The sequence below is a fragment of the Catharus ustulatus genome, chromosome 3, assembly GCF_009819885.2.
Source record: "Catharus ustulatus isolate bCatUst1 chromosome 3, bCatUst1.pri.v2, whole genome shotgun sequence".
NCBI classification, from domain to species: domain Eukaryota; kingdom Metazoa; phylum Chordata; class Aves; order Passeriformes; family Turdidae; genus Catharus; species Catharus ustulatus.
The window spans coordinates 43,822,713-43,844,782 of NC_046223.1; the positions used below are offsets into that span (position 1 = coordinate 43,822,713).

The 22,070-nt window shown below is 45.5% G+C and overlaps 1 protein-coding gene across 2 annotated transcripts; it reads left to right on the forward strand.

The window, feature by feature from the left end:
* The first annotated feature begins 8,642 nt into the window (after positions 1-8,642).
* Positions 8,643-21,083, forward strand: AGT (angiotensinogen). Of its 2 annotated transcripts, none has more exons than XM_033053982.2 (5): positions 8,643-8,735; positions 13,389-14,205; positions 18,174-18,438; positions 18,855-18,999; positions 19,436-21,083. In XM_033053982.2, the coding sequence occupies exons 2-5, from the start codon at positions 13,416-13,418 to the stop codon at positions 19,625-19,627; spliced, it is 1,392 nt and encodes a 463-aa protein (XP_032909873.1). In that variant the 5' UTR covers positions 8,643-8,735; positions 13,389-13,415; the 3' UTR covers positions 19,628-21,083. The 2 variants fall into 2 exon arrangements, with proteins under 2 accessions (XP_032909873.1, XP_032909874.1); XM_033053983.2 differs by having other exon boundaries at positions 13,392-14,205.
* Positions 21,084-22,070: the final 987 nt, after the last annotated feature.

Here is a 22,070-nt window from a genome sequence, read left to right on the forward strand (position 1 = left end):
TGTGATTCACTGTGTACTCATCTTTAAGATCCCTCAGGGGATGACTATGTCTTTCATGTGCCACTAGACAGACCCTCATGGACTAGCTTAGGGTAGATGCCCAGATTAAATGCATAAGTGAGAGGAACCCCAGACAAGGGGTTAAGGCAGGTAAAAGGCGTTTTAGTGCCAACACAAGCCCAGGGATGTGAAGTACCCAAAGTCTCATATTCTGCCAGCAACAAAACCAGGAACTTTATCCACAACACCGAGGCACATTTTCATACAGCAGAGTAACACATTGACTGGGGAAGATGCTCAGTGCCATAGACACACAGGTTGCACACCTGCTGTATCCCAAGGAGAGTAGCCATGTATCACTTTCAGGAATTTCTTCTTTTCAGAGTTCGGTTGCAGATGAAAATGTTTGGGCTGAACTCTACGGGTGCTTGTCCTGCTGGAGGGGAATGCATGCAGATTCTCTCCTTTGTGAACATTCTGGTGTGCAATAAGACATTCTTTCATGCTGTAGCCTTTCTCCCAGAGGGCAGGGACAGCCTTTCCCTCTCCTTGCCCTGCTGCTTTATGTCTTGACACTGTAGGAAATTCATGTCTCTGAGACTTCAGCCTTGGTGTCAAGGCACTAAAAATGCACAGGAGAGATGGTGTCTGGGGATGTGGGTGGAAAAAAGAGGAGTGAGTAGAAAACACTTACAAATGTCTTAATTCTCATGAAAATACAATACCTTGCCCAATACATGATAAGAATCATGGGTTCATCTCTTGAAGGGCAGAAACAAACAAATCTATGTATCACCTTTATGCTTACCCTGCCCCAGAGTTTTACAAGCAGTTTTGCTCTCTTACCATGAAATCCCCTTTTGAAAGCAGTGAGAGAGCATTTCCCCCCTTAGATGACTTGTTATTCCTCTCCAGAGAGCACCAAGTAGCTCTCTGCAGATATTCAGGGCGGGAGGAAAATGCAGCATGTCCTGTGATAGTCTCCTATGTTCAGACACCAGCAACACAATCCTACTTGCTCAGGAGAGTGGTGAGCAGGATTTGAGCCAGTGGCCTAGAACACCTTTGCTCGCTGGTGTTCTGGCTCAGTGAGTAAAAGCAGGGTGTATCTTAACACTTGAAGGTGAACACAGGTGAGGAGGGGCTGCAACACCAGCCTGTGTACATTTCCATTTGGCTCTCTGTCGCAGTAGACATATTGTGACATTTAGGTAATACAAGACAGTATTAATACAAAAGTCTTGTCACACTGAGTAATAAAGTCCTTCCTCCAGGATTCCACTGTCTCAGGAACTGTGGGTTTGCAGCCCACTGGGCCCCTCCCAGCAGGGGTAGAGTGCAGGTCTGTACTTGGTCTGTGCAGGCAGCGAGTGAGTGAGTGCTTGCCAGCATGTGAGAGTGCTGCTGGCCGAGAGAGAGCTGTCAGATCGAATGCAATTAATTCCCAGCAGGACTGCTCTGGACACCATTAGGCTCCTGCAGACTGCAGAGTGCTCTCTACAAGCCACACGACCAGGCAAGATTTCAAGGTGACAGCATGACAGCATGGGTGATGCACAGGCTGGCAACATATGTTACAGCTGAACACCATTTTCTTCCAGGTGTCATCATTAAATGCCTGTTCTGAAACGTCAGGAGTTTTATCCATTGCCTTCAGCCATGGGAACAAAGCACACAGGGAGTGTGAACACCAATGCAATTGCAGCTGCCCGCAGGCACCGCCCTCCTGCCGAGCCACACTGCTCATCCCACGACACCAGCAGATGGGGCCAGATGGGCGCTGTGCAGAAGAAGCAGGCTCTGGCAGAGGGTGAGCATCCTCCGCCAAGAGCAGAGTCTCAGGCACACTACTGCTAACAGGAACAGTGCGATTTCTGTCTGCTGATGGGTCCGACTTCCTTGGGCTTCTTATTTTCTTCATGAAAGCAGAATGTCTGATTTGGTTTTCTGTGGCCTGAACAGCTTTTAGTCTAGAAGAGACCCTTATTCACTTTCCAGCATAATTCATGGAAAGAAGGTGACACAAAGGCTTGATGCAGGAAACTATGGTTTCCACTTCTTGGCCTGCTTGCTTAGCATCATGCTATGGCTCTGGCTTTTATCCCCTGCTGTTCAGCTTTTGGCATGCGCTTTTTCTGAGTCACACTTATGTAATTTCTTCCCCATAAACACCAGGTAGACTCTGGTCGTTCAGGATGTAAAACTGGTTATTCAAACGACAGCAACTTGTTTAATTCTTTCATAACTCTGTTGTCCTTACACCTCTTGCCCTAACATTGGAGGGTTTATCCATAGCCTTTGGCCTGACTGACTCCACGTTCTCCAGTGCTTGTTGCCTGCTGGCTAAGCCCCTTCATTGTCATCTGACCTTCTCTAAGGTTAGGGTAGACTATTTCATTTTTGTGCTCTTTCTCCAGGTGTTTGAGAGAAATGACTGGGTTTTTTTCTAGGTCTCTTTATCATTCTCTTTATATTTGCAAAGATTTAAGGGGAGATGTTATGTGGACTGAGGCACCACATGTGAAACTCAGCAGCTCTCTGCCCTTCTCTGAATCTGTAATCTGTATGAACTTACATAAAACATCTTTGTTCTGTCTCTGAGATTAGTTTCATTTCATACTGCTTGGCACCCTCTTGCCTTGATTTGAATCCAAATGCCACAGTCACAGTCACATGAAACCACGCTGTTTCTGATACTTTCCATTACTTTGGCTCAATGCAGCGCATGGACTTCTGCCCAGTGGCTTGCAGCCTGGCAGGCTTTGCACATGCTCCTGCACACATCTTTGCTAACTGGGGACATCTTCTATTGCTCCAACAACAGCTGAGACCAGATAAAATTGAGTCCAAGTTGGGGCTGGTTTTAAAAGGAATTTTGTGTTGTCCTCTGGCAATAAAGTAATATTTTCTCTGGAGAAGACATGACTTGCTACAGAGGGGCTGACGCATCCTCCTCTCCCTCATTTCCAGGAAGAAGTAAGGCAGAGGGAAGGAGGGTAAGCAAGGACAGCTTTAGGGGTTCTGCAAGACAACCTGAGGACTGGACAGCTCTACTAAATGTTGTGGACAGCCTAGTGGAAAAGGCTAGAGAGCAATGAGAAAAAGGGTACAGAAAATCAAAGGGAGGGTTTTTAAGAAGCGCCCTTTGAAAATCTTGCTGATTAATGGGAAAAAAATACCTTGGAGGAATTGTAGGATATCAAAATCTCATTCAAGGTAGGATCCTAAAATAACGGTGAGTGTAAGAGGTCTGGCTGCCTTCATTGTGCTGTGCAGAAGCAATAGGCAATTACCCTGATGCTGACAGCACCGCAGCACCAGGAGGCAGCTCTGCTCTGCCTGTCCCCTTGATGCCTGGCCTCTCTGATGGGCTACCACCCCTTTTACACACCCAGAAATGTGAACAGCTTTTTGTGCGCTTGGGTAAGTAAGGACAACATTATCTGTGCTGGCAGCAGAAATATCATCATTAGACAGCCATCTAAGTGCTTTACCCAGCCACACAGCACAGCTTTCTGAGCTGTTGTTCCAGGCTTTTGTCAGAGCTAAGCACACAATGCTGCATTAATTCATCACTTCGGGTGAGCAGCAGTTTTACAAACAAAAGAGGGCTTTTAAGATTATTTTTATTCCTTTTCTTAAGACTGTGAAACACCAAGTGGCAGTATGGGAGAGGAGCCAAGTTGCAGTATGTCTTCAGCTCCCTGAGTCAGAGGCAGTCCCTAAGGGATCTCAGCTTTTCCTGAGAGTAACAGAATAGCTCCAAGAGCACTCACTGATTTTTTTTATTTTTTATTTTTTAATGAGAGGAGTTATGGTTTTCAAAGGCTTTCATCAGGGTATGTCGCCAGAAGGCAACCTTAATCCTTTTTTCATCATGAATATTCTGGGCTCAATAATACGGTTCCTCTGATTTATCCCTCAAGCAGCAAGCTAAATTGATGTTTCATGTTTTTACAGTTAAAACAGAAAAGGTAGAAAAACAAAGCAAAGTAAAAATAAAAATTAATCCAAAACTGCATCATTTAAGCCTTTGCTTAAAAATCATCCAGCAAAAAGAGAAGAGCGGGAAGTTCTGATTTTTGCCACTCTGTTGAAACCACAGAAACTTTAAGTCATGATCTTCCTATCGTAGGAAAAAAAAAAAAAAAAAACCAAAAACAAAACACCAAACATTTCCAAGCGTTCCCGGCCAGCGATGCGGCGGAGCCTCCGCACGGCGGCAGCTTCGGCCAGGGAACCAGAAGGAAGAGCCAGGGAAGAAGGGAGCAGCGCGGACAAACGCCGGGATGAGCGCTGCTCTCGCTGCAGGCACTCCGCACCTGCCAACAGCGCCACAGGGCGCTGCCCGGGGAAGCCGGTTCCCAGTTCTGGTGCTGAAGGAGCGGGTGGTGTGCTCATCATCCCGAGCGGGGAGATCCTGCGGCTCCTGGGCAGCCCCAGGTGCTGCCCGGCTCAGTCTCTGCTTTCCAGCAGGATCCGAAAGAGTCCAGCAGAGGCAATCCCTCGTTAGTTGTGCACCGCTCAAATGAACGCCAACCCGAAAGCCCTGCCCTCAGGGCTGTAGGTTGTATTTGGAGCACAGGAAATTGCGGCTGCTGTCCCACGAGAGCTGCAGTTTTGTCCCTGTAGCTGGCTGAGTGGGGGCTGCTGCGGCTCCAGAATGTGGGAGAGTCCCATAATGCCTGCAGTGAAGAGGGAGCCAGGCTATTTCTCACTAATGAGCTGTACAAACTACGTGTGACTAAAAACACTCCTCGAGTGAGGCAGGAGACCCCACAGACAGACTGCTCAGAGGAACACCAAATGGTGCCCAAAATAGCGCAGTCCTGCTGTTTGCAGCCATTTGCCCACCCAGGCAGAGGAGCAGGAGGAGGGGTGGAGGTGTCTTAAAACAGGCTTGGGAAAAGATAAAGGGGAACCTGAGTTTGTGCAGGGAACATGGATATCCCATCTTCCAAAGGTCTTTCTATGACTATGCTTTGAATTCCCAGGCAAGGAGACAGCAACTGTGCTTAGTGCCCTGTGGACAATTTGGCTGGGGTACAAAAATTACAACCAGAGTTTCAAAAATCTCAGTGGTGCCAGAAAAGATCAGCCACCTGAGGTATCACTTAGGAGATCCCCAGGGAGTAAATCTCTACTGAGCTTATTGCAGCAATACTGAGGGCAGACAGATATTTGGTGGTGGAGGCTTTTGGAGCTGAATATTGTGGCATTTCCCAGACAGTAGTCACCTGTCTGCTTCCCTTGCTTAACTTGGGTAATAGCTTGAAGATTTCTATGGCTGACTCAGCTGGCAAATATCAGGACAGTGCAAAATGCCTCCTTGACACAAAGGCATCTGCCAGAGTTCTGGTAACAAAGCTGGCACCAGCTCTTTCAGGCAGGCATCTTGCTGTGCTGGTGCTGCCATCCCTGCTGCTCTGCCTTATCCACAGGACTGTATGAAGATAGAGTGTGATCAAAAAGGTTGACACACTGGGCTGGGAGCAGAGAAACCTGGCTGTTTGTCCTTGAGATGTTGCCAACCTGTTCCATGTCTGAAGGTGATTCATGGCACCTCTTTGTGTCCACATCCACCCTCAGGACAGGCTGCTCTGTCCTGGCTGCTTTGGTCTGGGATTGTCTCTCGCTCCTCAAGCACAGCTTGTGCCACAGGAGAGGACCATATCAATTATGTGTTGCTGATGTAACTGTTAGACTGCAGAGTATTTTGAGATCCTCAGGGAGGGAGGTTTCCTCTGCCCATGCACACACTGGGCCCTTAGTCATGCCTCTGTGTGCATGTGTAGGCTGGGCACAGATAATTCTTAAAATGCTCTTAAAACTGCATCTTCCACTGGGACAGATAAAAAAATTCGAAGCAATCTTTATCCTCAGGGCATGCAAACAGAAGCTGTGACAAACCAAGTATAATTTTAGGCTGGAATATGTACTAGTGTTAATGCAAGCTTCTTGAGAAGCTGGAAGAGATGGCAAGATGCTGACGCTCCCTCCTCCAACAGGGAGGGCTTGTGGCACTGCCAGGGCGAGGGCAGGCCGGGCAGCTGGCTCAGCCAGGGCACCCCTCCTGCAGGGAGGGAGCACTGTGCCACAGCAGCCCTCCCACCTGAGCCAGCTCTCAGGCTGCCCACTCAGCCTGTGCATTTTGGCATCATCCAGGCAGACACGCTGTTTCCCTCCCCCCCAGCACAGGAATGGCACACGTGATCCTTGGGGTTTATGGGAGCCAAGTTACCAAGTTTTCCATTACTCCTTGCTGTGAGAACCCATGGCAGAAGCGGGATAATCCCTCTCTTTCATCATTTGTACTTTGAATGTTATTATTGAAAAGCATTTTTGCAATCCTCTTTACACAGAAAATTGGGCAAGCTCAGTACATCCCTTATGCTCACCAGAAGCTTTCACAGAAAAGTGGTTCCAGCCAGCATGGACAGAGGTCAGGCACACAGAGAAAACACAGGAAAAATTACATGCAAACCTATTCCTGCTTTACTAAAACAGCTAAAAAAAAATATTACTTTGCACTGCCTTTCCCCACCAGGGACAGCAAAAATAAACAAGTAAAATCAGACCCATGGCAGCTTGCCACAATTCTCACAGAATGGGAGGAAAATTGTTTTACTAAAGTATAGAAACTTGCCAGAGTGATACTCCTTTCCTACTTATTCACACTGGAAAAAGTCACCAAATACTCTGCGTGCAGCTTAAGTTAGAACAGAGTCCATAGGTCTGGCAGGAGACAGAGAGACATTTTAGACCCCAATGCAGCAACTCTGCCACAGTTTGTACATGTACCCTGATTAAAAGAGAAAAAACTGAAACATGGATAATTAATATGAAGAGCCTACCCACAGTTTTTGAAAATGGTTTGCATTTTCCAGGGTTTATGTTGATTTTGAGGAGATAGCAGCATGCCCCTAAATGTTCTTTGCACAGGAACAATGCTCAGGCTGAGGGCTGGGTTTGCAGAGCGTGGTGTTTCATTAGTATAGCACTACTGAGAGAGTGTTTTCACTCTGTGCTGCAAAATGAACCAGCATAAGCTGGCCTCAGCTTATTTCCACAGCAAGTTGAAGACGATCCCTTGGAGAGAAGCATGAGAGATGCTGGAACAAGTAAAATTCATGACAGCTGTCTGTCTGGGGATTTCCTGAGTTAGCAATCTCACCTGGACCATCATGTTCTGTAGAAGCCAATGGCCACAGCCTCTGCTACTTCATTTAATCTCTTTTTGTACCAAAATCTTTGGTCTCTGCAGCATCCTGTGGCAGTGTTTCCTGCAGATCAAGCACGCAAAAGGGTTCTTCCTTTATATTTGTTACCTGATCATTTTACCGGCAATGCACTGATTCCGGCAATATTACAAAAGAGTGATTCAAGACTTTCTGTCCACCTTCACCATTTTATGTTTATACATTCCATACTAGTGGATTCTCTTCCAAATGGAAATGTCTTGGTCTCTGTAGTCACCCTACTGCTCTGCAAAGTTTTTTCCTGGATATCTCACAAACAGTCATTCTTCCATTCCATCCTTACAACTGACTGCCACACCTGGGTGACCACTGCAGCAGCTGATAAGGCAATAGTCCTCAATTTTCCTTTTGCCAGATCCTCCCACATAGGCATTCTCTTTTGCCTTTCCTCCCTGTCATTTTCCCAGTACCTGTTTGCCCTCTCTGTTGGAGCCTTGTTAAGACCCAGGCTGTGTTCCCTTACCAAAACAGATGAGAGAGAGAACATGGTGAATACTGATGGGATGTAGAAGTTCACAATTACCCATGTCAACTCACAGGCTGTATAAACAATCTGTTTGTGGCCTATTTCTCACTCAAGATACTTTTAGGCTTAATAAAATAAACCCTTGAATTTAGTAATGAATTATGCATGCCATGTATATGCTATTATGTCTAAACTGGCCATATATTAATTCATAATATATGCATGTCAGACATGCCAACTCAAGTTAGGAAGACGTCATGGGAAGGTCTGTGATCTGAGCCTGTGAACAGAGTAATTTATTATCCCTCCTCCAGGTCTGCCACTTCACAGGAGACAAGAGCATCATCACAGGAGTACATCTGGTCCTTTTGAATTCAGGTCTCAGAGCAAAATTTGGGAAAGATGGAAAACCAACCGAATGAAACAGAATAAAATATTTACTATTGTCTCCACACAAAGTGCTGGTTTTTATACAGCTTTCCCCAGAAAAATTCAGATCAATGAAAACACTTTTTGAAAAAGTGGAGACGCAATGTTCTTCGGCAAAAGAATAGCTGCCTGGTCGATTGGTCAACACTCCAGCTTGGACAAAAACACTTTCCCATTCGAGGCTGAATTACATGCTGCTGTCTGTAGGGTTAGTGTTCCTCTGCCAGGGTTAAAATTTCTGAAGCCTTTTGAGAAGTTTTTCATGGGGCAGGGGAGTGCTTCATTTAGCACTTCAGAACAGTGAGGCAGAGCAGGAGATCTGATCCCTAGGATGGCTGCAAGGAAACCCATAACCGCAGCACCAGTGTTTTTCCACCCCTCTGTGCTCCCTCTCAGCAGCTACCATGAATAACAAGCAGGAAAAACAGAGGCAGGTTTTGAAGAGAAATGAGAGCAGCAGTGGGGGGGAGGGGGGCGGGCCTGGCTTATGCAAGAGTGGGTATAAAAGGGGGAGCCGAGTACCCCTCCAAAATCGGAGAGTGGGGCAAAAGGAGAGCACACACCTCACGGCTGAAGAACAGGTTTGAGACGTCTGTGTTTCTTTGTACCTTTACTGTGGCTGTTGCAGGGAGAGGTTCATTAGAAAACCAGCTTGTTTTGGATAGGGGATGCTTTTAAAACAGCCTCGCTTTCAGTTTCCTGGGTTCCTTGTTGCCAGGAAGCGTTTTGCCCAAATCTGGCCCAGTACAAGCTGTGCACTGGCACAGCTCTCTTAAGGGGCAAAATCCTTGGACACCAGAGCTGAAGGACAGGATAGAGACTCTGCTTTCTAAAGTCGAAGCTCTATCTTTAAGCACACCCTCATTCCTAAAACCATGGCAACCCAACAAAAAAAAGCCTGACAACAGAGTCCACATATAGTAATTGGAATAGTGCTCGTGCACTCCTGCTTAAAAATGTCTCAGAAATAAAATGAAAGACTAACTGTAGTTAAGTACTACTAGGATAAAATATGTTGCAGGTGTGGCAGGATGTGTTCTTCACAATCTGAAACCTTCTCCTTTAGAAGAAAATGTTAGAAGATAAAAGACGAAGATCTAAGAAGTGCACTGGTGTGTGATGCATCTTAATAGGGGAATATTAATTGAGTGAGCACAAGTGACTGGCAAATGACGGGGGGAACTGTGTCTGAGCTTTGTAGTAGTGCGTGAGCATAAGGTGAAATCAAAGGTTCTCCCTCATTACTGGGGCCAGCCAAATTCCCAGTGGCACAGAGCAGGAGGAGGACTGTGGTGGAAACAGGACATTGAACATTACCTGGTGAAACTTCTTTTACTGGAGAAAGCTATGTATTTTAATTTTATTACTTTACTGATGTGGGGGCAAGGGTGGGGGGTAAAAGATGTTCCTCAAAGACACTGACCATTTTTTATTGTCAGAAAACAAAAATAATAGAATTTAGTGCACCAAAAGACACCCAAGGATCAACTTGGCTGAAAACCCTGAGAATATTCAACTAAACTGAACTTTCTTTATGTGGCAGAGCCACCAGACCAGCATGCTAGATTTGTTGTTCAGGTGACTTCTGCTCCTCCTCTTCTTCAGGGCAGCATCCCCTGCAGCCAGGGCTGCCTATTTAGGTACTTACAGGAAAAGGAGACCAACAACTGCAGCACAGCTTGGTCATGACCTTCAGAGGAGCTGGAAGTGGGAGACAGACGAACAACAACATTGTCTGGATGCTACAGAAAAAAGGCATAATGATTTAAGGAAAAAAAGTGCAGTGTGTGAGGGGTTTGTGATTTCCCCTTTCAGTGTTTATTGTCCACATGAAGTCTGACAGCTGTACTATATGTTATTTGCATCCCTTGTAGCTTATTAGCCCAATGCAGTAATTCTTTTTAATAAGGATACTTTTCAGAGTTTTACGGAAGGTACCCTTCCATGAAACAGCTTTCATTTCTTGATACAGAGAGTACTGGGATGGGTTTTCTTTTTTTGTGTGTTCAAGCCTCGTCTGGGGGGATGCAGCAGACCAGCTACAGCTCAGAGGCTCGTTGAGGTCTGGCCATTTGTGTGCACTGCTGATGCCTGCCTAGTGCCTCAGGTGTATCCCTATGGGTGGTGGTGCAGGAGATACAGATGTGGGCTGTGCTCACGTCCCACCCACAGCTCCACTGGCCTCTAAAGGACCAGCTGGCTCCCCTGGTCTGCCTGTGGGAAGGAGTCTCCAGAGTGAAGGGGAAAGAAGGGGGATTGCAACCTGAAATCTTACTTGATTTCTAAGCATTTAGCTGAGCAATATGCATTTTTCATTTTTCACCCTTCTCCCTTTGCCTGTATTCTTTGTTCAGCTGGAAGCATTTTAAAGCTGTCTGGAGATGGTACAAACGCTCAAGGATTGTTCTGTGGGCAGATGCTTCCTCAACTGAGATGTTCAGGCAGCAAAAGGACAAAACACCTTGAATATTTCAAGCTGTTTGTTTAATTCTTCAGGGCATGACAGCATGTAATACAAGCCTGGGCTGAGAACCACTTTTGGACCTCATTAGAGTGAGGGTAATCAGATTGTTTAAATGAAAAGCAGGACTTCTGTCAGAGACAGAAATTTCTCTTATCTTTGGCACTAGGCACCTGGCACACAGCCCTTGGGCTGGCAGGACTCAGCTGTCCCTGCCTCCACCTTCATCTCCACCAGCCCCAGCCGCACTGAAAACATTGCCCTCTCTCAGCTCCCTCCTTGAACCCAACATGGAGCTGGGCCCTGCAGTACAAATCATGCCTGTCTCGCTCTCTAAAATCAAAGCACAGATGATAAATCAGCCTTACTCACGTTAGAACCATGGGATTTTAATGACTAAGCATAAAGGGCACTGAACAAGACCTAGTCTAACCAATTGCATTATTCTTAGTTTGATTCACTGTTTATGTGCTTAAATAGGAATATGGGGCACACCAAACTGAAAGACGGTTTCAAAAGCAGCAGAAAGGTCTGCAAATCTCAAATCCCTTTCCCAAACAGGATTTGGGAGGCTGAGACTGAGAGGGATGAAGTCCTTGTGATCCAGCTCTGGCAATCTCACCTATCTGGCTTTCATCTTCTCCATTTCAACACATTTTGTTCAAGGGGAGAAAGAACAAAGCCTTGACATTCTGAATAGTCCAAGAGGAAAAGAAGGGGTAAAAATTGAGAGCTTAAATCACTTCATTCTGCAGTAGCATACATGTTTCACACACTGGTGGGTCCCCAGACCGAAAGGTAGAGATTAAAGGCAATTTACCTGTGAAGACAAAAATCTGATCCAACTGCACCACAAATATAAGTACAAAGAAGTCTGCATTTCTTTCAAAATGGCACAAAATGAGGTCTCTTCAGCTGCTATAATCAATTCTTCTGCATAGTAAAACGCCTGTGTCTGGCTTGGTAAATGTGTAACTGCGGGCTGCCCAGGTGTGCTGCATCTGGCTAAAGGTTGTGTGTCCGTGCCTGGAACTTTCTACGCGGCTGGTGCTAAGCCGGGCTCAGCTTTCATTGGGCTCTGCCTGCCCTGAGGTAACTTGTCTGTGCCCCGGGCTGCGATGTAAATAAAGCAGCTTTGCGCAATGCCTGCAGAAAGGGCAGAGCTCCGGCTGCAGCCCCACGTCCCCGCGGGGGGCAGAGGTGTCCTGAGGAGCTCGCCCGGGGACAGCAGCACCGCAGGGGCGACAAAGGGGCGACACCCCCAGCGCAGAGGCGAGTAAGCGCTCTCACTGCATTTGCTTTGGCTGCTGCTTTCTCAGCTCAGGTGTTCACGTTTTCCAAAGGGCTCGGGGCTCTCTTCTTTAGCCAAATAAAGCACGCTGACTTTGCACAGATGTGGCTTAGGGTAAGTGCTTGGCAGCGAGATCTGCTCCTCTTGCTTCTGCTCATGGAACTAAAGCAGTCAGAGAGATGTGACCACTGGGTGCCAATGGTGTCTCATGGCACAGGGTCATCCTCCCTGCTGTGCAGCAAAGATTAAGTAATGCCTCAAAAGAATTGTATGATGGAGACAACACCGTGGGAAGGGTGTTCCTTCTAATCTGTGGCTTTTTGGTTCGTTTTCCTGAGCATCCCAATGTGAAAAATAAGTTGAGTAGTCTAGAAATCTACTTGCACAGCAGCTGGGCTAACTGGGAAAGTGATAATTTTTTAACTAGTCATAAGCAATGAATATGCTCTGTCATGCATGTGAGGTGCTACCGGTGTTGGGGGAGGTGAAGAGGGGCTGGGAGCAGAGGGAACAGCAGCATAGAAAAAGTAGTAAAATAGAAATCTGTGAAAGGTACAGCAGAGCAATTAGTTATCAAAAAGTTTGATATAGGAAAAGAGGGAATTCTAAAAATATAAAGTTTATCAGTGGGTATAATTTCCAGTGTGTGTGTCCATGACATTCCCAAAATGCATTTTATCCTTTGTGCTAAAACACCACTGATATCCACATACAGTAAAATTCTGTGCTTCTTGTCAGGAAAAACAAGAGCAGCAGGTGGTCTTTTACCTAAGAAGAAGATTGCCTGCACAACTGAGTACAACTCGGCCTACCCCTTCTAATTCTGTGTTCAGACATAGAATGTGCAATGAAAATGGTTCCAGTGTGAGCACACTTGTGTAAGGGAGCCTGGAGTTATTGGCCTAGAAGCTAGAATGAATGTTTGCACTGGGCTATGAAAACTCTGCTAGTGCCAAGTATTTTGCTGACTAGACACACAAAGCAGGACCATTCTGTGTTTGGACATTAAGAGAGCTGATTTCTAAACCCACTTCCTGCATAGCAGCAGGCACATTGCTTAGCCTGTCCGTGTTAGCAAGGCTCAGTGCAGCAGTTTGCAGAGATGGCTCTGACCAGGTTCCAGGAACAAATGTTGTTGCATTTGTTGCAAAGCAAGGTTTTGCAGAAGTAGCATGCTCTAGTTTGCATGCTCTAGTTTGCTCATAGCCAGCATCCACAACCCTTTCCATGCTAAATCCTTTGAGTACTGTGGTGGGTGATGGAGTCACATCTGTGCTTATCATTTCCCACCTGCTGCCATTGAAACTGGTGTCTGTGTCATCCTGAGCTTTCTGGGGGCAGAGTCAGACCAAACACCAGTAAATGCTGAAAATCCCACCTTTGTAACTCCAACGCAGCACTAGCACTTCACCCTGTGATTAAGAGAAACTGTACTTGAAACAGACTGACCAGTCTCCTTTCCTCCTGATTTTTTTCTCTCAGCAGACACCGTGGAGGCAATTTTCCAGCATGAATCTGGCAGCACATCTTCTCTGCTTATTGGCTTGCCTCACTGTGGTGACTTGTGACCGGGTCTATGTCCACCCTTTCACTTTGTACTGTTTCAATGAGACTGACTGTGACAAGCTGGAAAAATTGGTTCAGGAGGGAAAGACTATTGTCCCTGTCTCCATTGAGTCCCAAACCACACCTGAATATGAAGGTGATGTGAACGACAAGAACAACTTGGAAGCCCCAAGCCTCAACACCTGGGGCAAGGAGGAGCGGGGCTACCTGAGTGGCTTGGTGTACGTCCTGGGCATGCGGCTTTACAGCGCTCTGCAGAAAGCACAGAGGGGCCAAAACGTGCTCCTGTCCCCAACCAGCCTCTACAGCTCCTTGGTGTCATTCTACCTGGGGGCCTCCAACCAGACTGCACTTGATTTGCAGGGTTTGCTGGGATTTGTTCCCCCCTCTGGAAACCTTGACTGCACTTCCACGGCGGTCGGGAAGAATTTCCTTTCCAGCCTGAGGACGATCGAAAGGCTTGTGAAGAGCGGGGATGGGGAGCTGCTCTTTTCCAAGACACTGAGCCTGTTCTCCGCCCCTGGCATGCCCCTCTTCCAGCTGTTCGTGGAGCACTTGCTGCCCAGTGCCGATGCATTCTACGCCCGAGCTGTTGATTTTACAAATCCAGGCGAGGCAGCAAAACAAATAAATGCCTTTGTGGAGGCCAAAAGCGAGGGCCAGAGCAAGTTCTTACTGACAGACATCGACCCATCCGCTGAGCTGCTGTTTGTGGCGGACGTCAGCTTGGCAGGTATGAGGCTGCACTGTGCATTTTGGGAACAGGCTTGGGGAAGCACGGGCAGTAACCCTGCTCCTGGGAGGGGACCAAGGTCATGCCTGGCCAGTGGGGAAAGGGAAGGGCTCAGATGAAAGGCTGGACCTCTGCTCCCCACCACTGTGCCAGGGATCCTGCCTGCACTCTGCTGTGAGCCAGCAAGGGCAACGGGGAGTGAGGAAGAGGGAGATGCCTCCAAGAAATTTTCCTTGTCCAGGAATCTAAAGGTTAGGAAATGTGCATGAGAAAGAATTGCACAGCATTTCTGGCTGCAAAGGAACTAAAAGTCATGAGGGGCTTCCAGCAAGACATATCAGGATGAAGCTTTAAAGCAAGCCAAAGGAACTGGGAGTAGCAGGTCAGAGGTACAGATACAAAGAAGACTAAAAAATACAGTGGACATGACTTCTGTAGTGTGTATTAAACACAGAAGTCTGGAGGCAAAATCTGGCTCAGGAATCAACTGAATATCATGAGTTATAGAAGCAGGGCAGTTTATACAAACCTAGAAGAAATAAGGCAATCCCTTTGTTGCCTAGGGTCATTCCATGCTGCTGTCCCAGAAATCCCCCTGCACTACAACTGAGCCTTCTCTTCTGAGTGTAGCTGCTTTCCTAGATCCTCCTGACTGAATGCAACACCAAAGACTGCACACTTCAGACAGCTTGCCTACCTGGGACTGTATTTCAGAAAACTTGCAGTGAGCCCTAAGTTCCTGAGTGGGCCTCTACTGCTAAAGGTGGGGTTGTGGTGCCCAGGAAACCTTTTTGTGCTTCTATCTTCCCACCTCAAAATTGGATGTCAGGTTTTCTTTCCGTTTCATGGGTGCTGTCATTCTCTCAACGAGCTGTGGGCATCAGCTTTCTCTTCATTGTAGGATCTGGCACAGACATGATAGTACAAAAGTAATTGTGTTACAGACTTGGCATGCTCTCAAAAGCAGAGTTTTCCTTTAGTAGAACCACTTTTTCCTCTTATTCTGTATTGGAAACTTGTAATTGGTATAAGCTTAGAAACACATGTTCAAGGGTCTGCCTCACTGGGTCAACTCTGGTGCATTTGAAATGTTGCAGTCCTCACACATGGGATGGACACAATTGGCTCAAGAACAAATTAATTACACAAGCAATTATCTTCTAATAACAATAGAAGATGACTTCAGCATTCGATTTGCCATTTGATTGTGAAGGGACATCCATGACAGCTGATGCTGTCATGCTCCATGTCCGTCCCTATAGCTGCAGAAAGAAAAAAGTAAATTTTTTCCTCTGAAACACATTTTATAAACTCTGAGATGCTATTAACAGCCATAGCATTGACAAAGTGACAGAAATCCATACAAAGCAACAGCTAAATGTTCCAGTGGTCTCAAGTGGTGTTCACTTGCATGCAGTTTTCTTCACGTTTGTAGACTTGCTGCCAAGCAAGGCCTGCCATTTAGAATTCAGTGCAGAACATCAGGTGCAAGTTTCACTGAGGGCAGTAGTTTCTTTAATGCTAAACAGGATTATGTGCCTGTGGAAGGGGCTGACAGCTGATCTGTGAGCCAGAGAGAGTTCCTTGGTAAGATCTACTTCTGAAAGGAGTTTTACCAAACTTGGCCACCTTTGTTGGAAGGTCTTGTACAACTTTCCATGCAAAATCTTGATGACTATCAATTGGCCCTGAATTAGGGACTGCTTTGAAAACAGGAAAAGCCTTAGGCTCCTTATAAGAAATGCTCATATCAACACTCTGCATAACTGATATTTTTGGTGGACCTATATTTTCTAAAAAATCCCAATCCCCCACTTCAGCTGCTTTCTTTTTAATGTGCTCCCAAAATTGTAAAGGGTGTCGAGCGATCACAGTCTCTTGGCAGGGGTGTAAAGTCCAAGGAGCAGCAGGCTTAGATTTATTACTAGATTTGCCACAAACAGATCTGCACACCAGTTCAGATTTTCTTACCACCAGCACTTCATCATCCTCACTATCTCTGTCAGGCAACGGGGGATATATTGTTAATAACTTAATTTGCTTGTTCAGTTCAGAGGGAAGTGGGGGGCAGACAGCTCAATTCGCTGTTCAGTTTGTTTCTCCTGTGAAGTTGTTTCAGTCAGCTGCTGTGCCGGAGAAATGTAGCTTGATTTAGCACTTAGATTAGCCAGCTGCTGTGCAGGAGAAGAATATAGAGGTTTAACATAGTCTTTTGGGGACAGAGACTGAGAGATGTTAGCAGCTTGTCACTTGTTTCCTGCAACAGCAGACACCAGAGAAACCTCCACAGAAGCAGCTCCAGCAGGCTCTGCTTCAGGGACGGTCTCAGACTGAACTTCACTGTCCTGTTCTTCCCCATCATCTTCAGTTTCTTGCTCTGATTCTTCCTCCACCTCCCACTCCCTCTCATCCTGCTCTGTTTTCCAGTCTTATAAGGTTTCATAAAAAAGTCTCCAAGTAGCAGCCAAATCTGGAACTGACTTGTCCCCTTTAGATATCACATCCCATAGTCTTTTTCCAGTGTCTTTCCAAGCTCTGACAGTAAAGGCAGTGCTTGCATGAGTTTCAAAGTCTTATGACTTAGCCCACAATAAAACATGCTACAAAGGGCAGAGTTGGAGGTCTCAATACCTTTTCTTTTCAACAAAGCTTCCCACGTAGATAAGACAATCTTTTCTTCATTTGATAAATTATTTCCCATTTTGTTCCCAGCAGCTCACCTGTACTCCAGGTGTCAAAGTCAATTAGGTCTGGACTTGCAGTTTCCCTGCTGCTCTCAGCTGTGCTGGGCTCCATCCCTGGCTGCACATCGCCCTACAGCTCAGTTGCAGATCACATTTGGCATCACCAGATATCGCTGTTGGGATGGACACAACACACAAAGTGACGCAGTACCCTTCCGAAGGCTAATTTCTGTTCATTATAACAGCATGCTGCCTTTTATACACACTACAAAGTTTGCACTTTATTCATTGTTTACAATAGATCAACATAACGTGCATTGGTGCAAAGCAGTCTCCACCACTTTTCAACTAACTATTACAAAACTTACCTAAAAATACCTTTCCCAGCTGCAGGTTCCTTCTTGCATATCCTCTCCTTCTTTTCTCAGCCTCCATAGCAACAGCCTTGGTAAAGTTCCTTTCAGAAGCAGACCTTATCAATTAACTCTCTCTGGCTCACAGACCAGCTGTCAGTCCCTTCCACATGTGCCTAGCTGGGCAGCAGCATTGATGAATGGCAGTGAGAAGATAACATATTAAAATGCAAAGCTGCACAGGAGTAGTGCAAGGTGAGAGCAAAGCCTCTCATAGTTGTGAACTGGGAAAGAAATTTATTTTAAGATCTAGTAAGCGTTCGAATATGTCCATTTTAACCTCCTTTGTTCAACCAACACTTCAGTATTCTGCTTACAATCTTCCCCATTGCTTTGGTTTGTAAGATTGTGAAGAGTGAGACCTCAGGCAGATCTTGTGCCTTCCCTCTCCTGAGCCCACCCGGCTGCCTGAGAGTGCTCCTGCAGCAAGGGCTGGCCTGATGGATGTGCTTCCAAACATGCATCTCTGCACTGGAGGGACAGAGGGGAAACCAAGCAGAACCTCTGCACAGGCCTGTGAGCCCCTGGGGACCATCTGGCAGCCTGGAAGGAAGAAGTCAGAAGTGGAAGTCAGTCAGTGGAAGCAAGCAGAGACACTTTTCTGTTCCCAGGAAAGGCCACAAAGCCGAAAGAAACACAGCAGCTTTAGTCACAGTCCTGATGGTCATGGTCCCTCTGCTGTGAGCTTGATGCCACCAGACGGCAGATTAAAAGGGGGAAGATATATGATTACAGTAGCTAAATGTGATTTTATACACATAGTCCTTCTTTAAGGCACAGAGTGTTGTTCTTAAAAAGACCAGCTAAGGGGTAGAGGGGAGGAGGGGAGGAAGAGTAGAAGCAATTTCTCCTTTCTTGATCTGTTTTTCAGTGAATGTTAAGCAAGCCTTCCCGCTCAGAGAGCCTCAGGAGTTCTGGGTGGATTCAAGCACAAAGGTCTTGGTCCCTATGTTGTCCATTACGGGGACATTCAAGTACAAAACCGATGCCAGTGGGACTTTTTCTGTGGTGGAAGTCCCCATCAGCAAGACAGCGCTGCTGGTGCTGCTGCAGCCCATCAATGGCAGTGACCTGGAGCAAGTGGAGTCTGAGCTGACCTGGCAGTCCTCAGCCTGGCTCCAGTGGCTGTCCCCAAGGTAGGGAAGGGGCATGTGCACCCTCCCATAGCAGGGATGGGTGGACTGGGGTGAGTCAAACAGGCCTGCCCACTCACCTGGGCTTGGATCCTGCCCGGGAGGCTTTACTACTGAGCACGGCCAGGGGGCTCACCTCCAAGGAGCTCCACTTTGGTGGGATCAGCTTTTTATCTGGGGGTATTTCAAGGAAACGAGCAACCCCCTTTGCATCCCACCCATGAAGTGGGATGACCTGGGGTTTAGAAGCAGACCCTGGATGAGTTCACACTTGGAAACAGTAACAGGCACCCACTGTGTTTGTGCCCACACACCAAGCACTCGGTGTTTTCATATGCCCATTCCCCAGACTGCCCAACCACGATGCTTTCACAGTGAACAAGCACTCAACTTGCATCTCTCTCTCCCTCTCTCTGTAGAGAAATTAAATTAACACTGCCAACATTAACACTAGAAGACATCTCTGATCTGCAGGAGCTTCTTGCAGATATGGAACTGCCTGGACTGCTGGGGAAGGGGGCAGATTTCAGTAGGATAAGCAACACCAGTCTAACAGTTGGAAAGGTACAGTACATATCACTGGCATTCAAAAAAATGTTTACTGCATGGTTTCAGCCTCCTAAACTAATAAATTTACCAGGAACAAAGCACTCATAGCCATGTAGAGGACTGAGTATCACATACATACACTCAGTGAGTGTATGTTTTGGATTTAGTAGGAGAATAATGGTGATAACACAAGAGTTTAAGTTGCTGGCAAGTCGTGGGAGGAAAGACTGAGCAGCTGTGTGGTACCTAGCTGTTGGTTGGGGTTAAACCATGACACAAGGGTAAAAGGATTACAGACCATCCCACTGTAAAAGCAGTTATACAGCTTTTGCATGTTATGGACAAGTACTCCAACATCTGTGGAGTACAATGTGCTTTATCATTTACTCAGACTCTCATTTGTCCCATCACAATCATGACTCCAGAGTTACTCATGTGTTTTTCTTTACAGGTAATAAATAAAGCCTTTTTCAAACTGGCCAGTGATGGAACAGATCAGCCAGCAGACCCTGCAGCACAGAAGGAAGATGGGGTGTATCTGGATGTAACACTGAATAAGCCATTCCTTTTTGCTGTTTTTGAAAAGCAGTCAAGGGCAATGCTTTTCCTTGGCAGAGTAGTAAACCCTCTGCATGAGGATTAAATGCAAACACGAAGGATAAGAAAGGAGTGGAATGATGCACATTTCCCACCACCTTTTTCTTATTCATCAGATATTTTTGTAATGTTGTTGAGTGCTCTACTTAGCTTTGAGTGAAGCAGTTAGTGCTTGAAATACAGCTTTTTGAAAGCTAACACTTTGCAACATTTCACCCCCGTTCATCTATTTCATGTGAGGTGACTCACATCCTTCCTCCAGCTTCCATTTTATTCTTTGTCTCTCTTTTGCTCCTAGTTCTCTTTTTGGATGCAGTGGGGCAGGGTAGTGTTTTGATGCAAGGCATCAACTTGAAAAAAATAGATCGATAAGCAGCTTTTACCATACTTTTTTATTTACTATCAAAAAGGACCTCTTCATTCTTTAAAAAAGTCTTTTAATTGTACGGTCAGTTTTACAAGAGAGACTCCCTTTTACGTTGCAGTGAAGGTTTTACAATTATCCACAGAGATTTCTAGCTTCATCAGCAACATTTCCCTTTAAAATGCTGCCAACAGCACAGGCAGGCTCCTCTTGTCCCACTGAGACAAGATTTTTGCCTTGGAAGCAAAAACATGCTTAGAGGAAGTTTTTTCTTTCTGCAGGCCAGATGGATATATTCACTTCTTAACTCTATGTGGAAATGCTAAAAATAGTGTTTGGTAGTAGTCATGAACTGTGATGGATAAATTCTCAGAGTCTGACAGAATTATCTGATTTGTTTAGGGAAAAAAAATCCCACTATTCCAGTATAATTCCATTTATTGGATTACTTTATAACCTGTGAGGCATTTCTTACAGCCTTAAAGCACAGAAGGACATTGCTGGTTAGAGTCCAATTCTGTAAATTTTAACATATCCAAGCCATATGTTCTTTAAAACTAGCATTAATGGCAATAATATATATTAATATAAATAGTGGATGTGGTGCAGCTACCTGTGAATAAAATGACTACAGCAGTCCAGTCCAACTCTTAACAGAGTCATAAAAATTTGAAACATTGAAGTGGAACAACAGATTATTAGATGACTCTTGAATTAGGAAGTGAGGAATTGGGAGACAGACCTTGGTACTGTGGAAAGCCTGGAACAAGGATTTCCACCTCTCATCTCTCAATTTATTGTTAGCACTGATAGCACTCAAAAATAAACGCAAAGCTCTTTGGCAGACCATGCGAAATGGCCCAAATGTGTATCTAATCTAAATGCACTAATGCCAGCAGCTTGCTATCAGTGATGTGGATACATGACACATCCTTGTAGCTTCATGAAAAATGCCATAATGTTATAAATAAAATAACCCTCAGAATACTAGGATACAGCATCCATGTATTTATCCATTTATACTGTATGTACTCCAGATGCTCTAATATCTAAATACTCTACTTGTAATATATAGAGAAGTAATTAAGTATGAACATGCAGAGATAGAAAAATGCAAATAAAATCACTTCCAAGTTTCTTTGCCACTGTTTGGTTGGGCTTTTGTCCATAAATAAGTTCTGGCTTCTGAAATCTGCTCCAAATCAGATTTATGTTTTCAAGACAGCTTGATAATATTATCAAGCACTACAACCAATGGTATAGCTCTAAGGATGAAAGAGGCAACTTCATACTAATTTAAATGTTATCCCATTTACTTGTTGAAGTCAGAAGGTAGCACCATCTACAAAAAAAATTTCAGACCATAAAATGTTCTATTTTTATGAAGAAGGTGGAAAACAACAAGAGGAAGCACCTAGACACACTGACAGAAAAGCCAGGGAAAAATGCCTTTATTCAGAGGTGGTTCCAGGGCTGCATGCTGTGGGACTCCATATCCCTGCCCAGTGGTAGCAGGCAGAAAAACAAAACAAATCCATCAAACACACTTTTCAGAAAAGAAATGTTGTGGTGTAGAGCATCTCTCCACTGACACCCTGGAGAAGAAAAAGAAGAAGGAAAGGGCAGAGACAGGGAACTAAAGTACACTGACCAGAATAAAGACTGAAAGGAGAGAAGTGCTGGAGCAAATGCTACAATACCAACAAGAAAGCTCTCTGGTACCCATTCTCCTATATATTCAAATGGTAAAAAACAACCAAATAATAAAAAAACTCACTCACACTTCCTCAGCAATGTATATTCTCCTGAGACTTGTCTCTACATCCATTTTACATGTAGAATTTTTATGGTATTTTGTACTCTTCACTCTCCTCCAATTTTACCAAATTCTTCTGTCAGGCACACCACGATGCACATTCCAAGCATCCTAGACACCACTCACATACTGAGATCCCAGATGCAATCTATAGCCCAATAATCTAGTGAATGAAGCACCTAAACTCAGGCTCTAAAAGGTGGGAGATTTGGAGAAAGAAAACAAAGGCAAGGATGAGCTTTTTAGGTTTCATCAAAAAGCACAGTTTATCCCTGGGCATAGATGGCAATTCACTGACAGCTTAAAAAA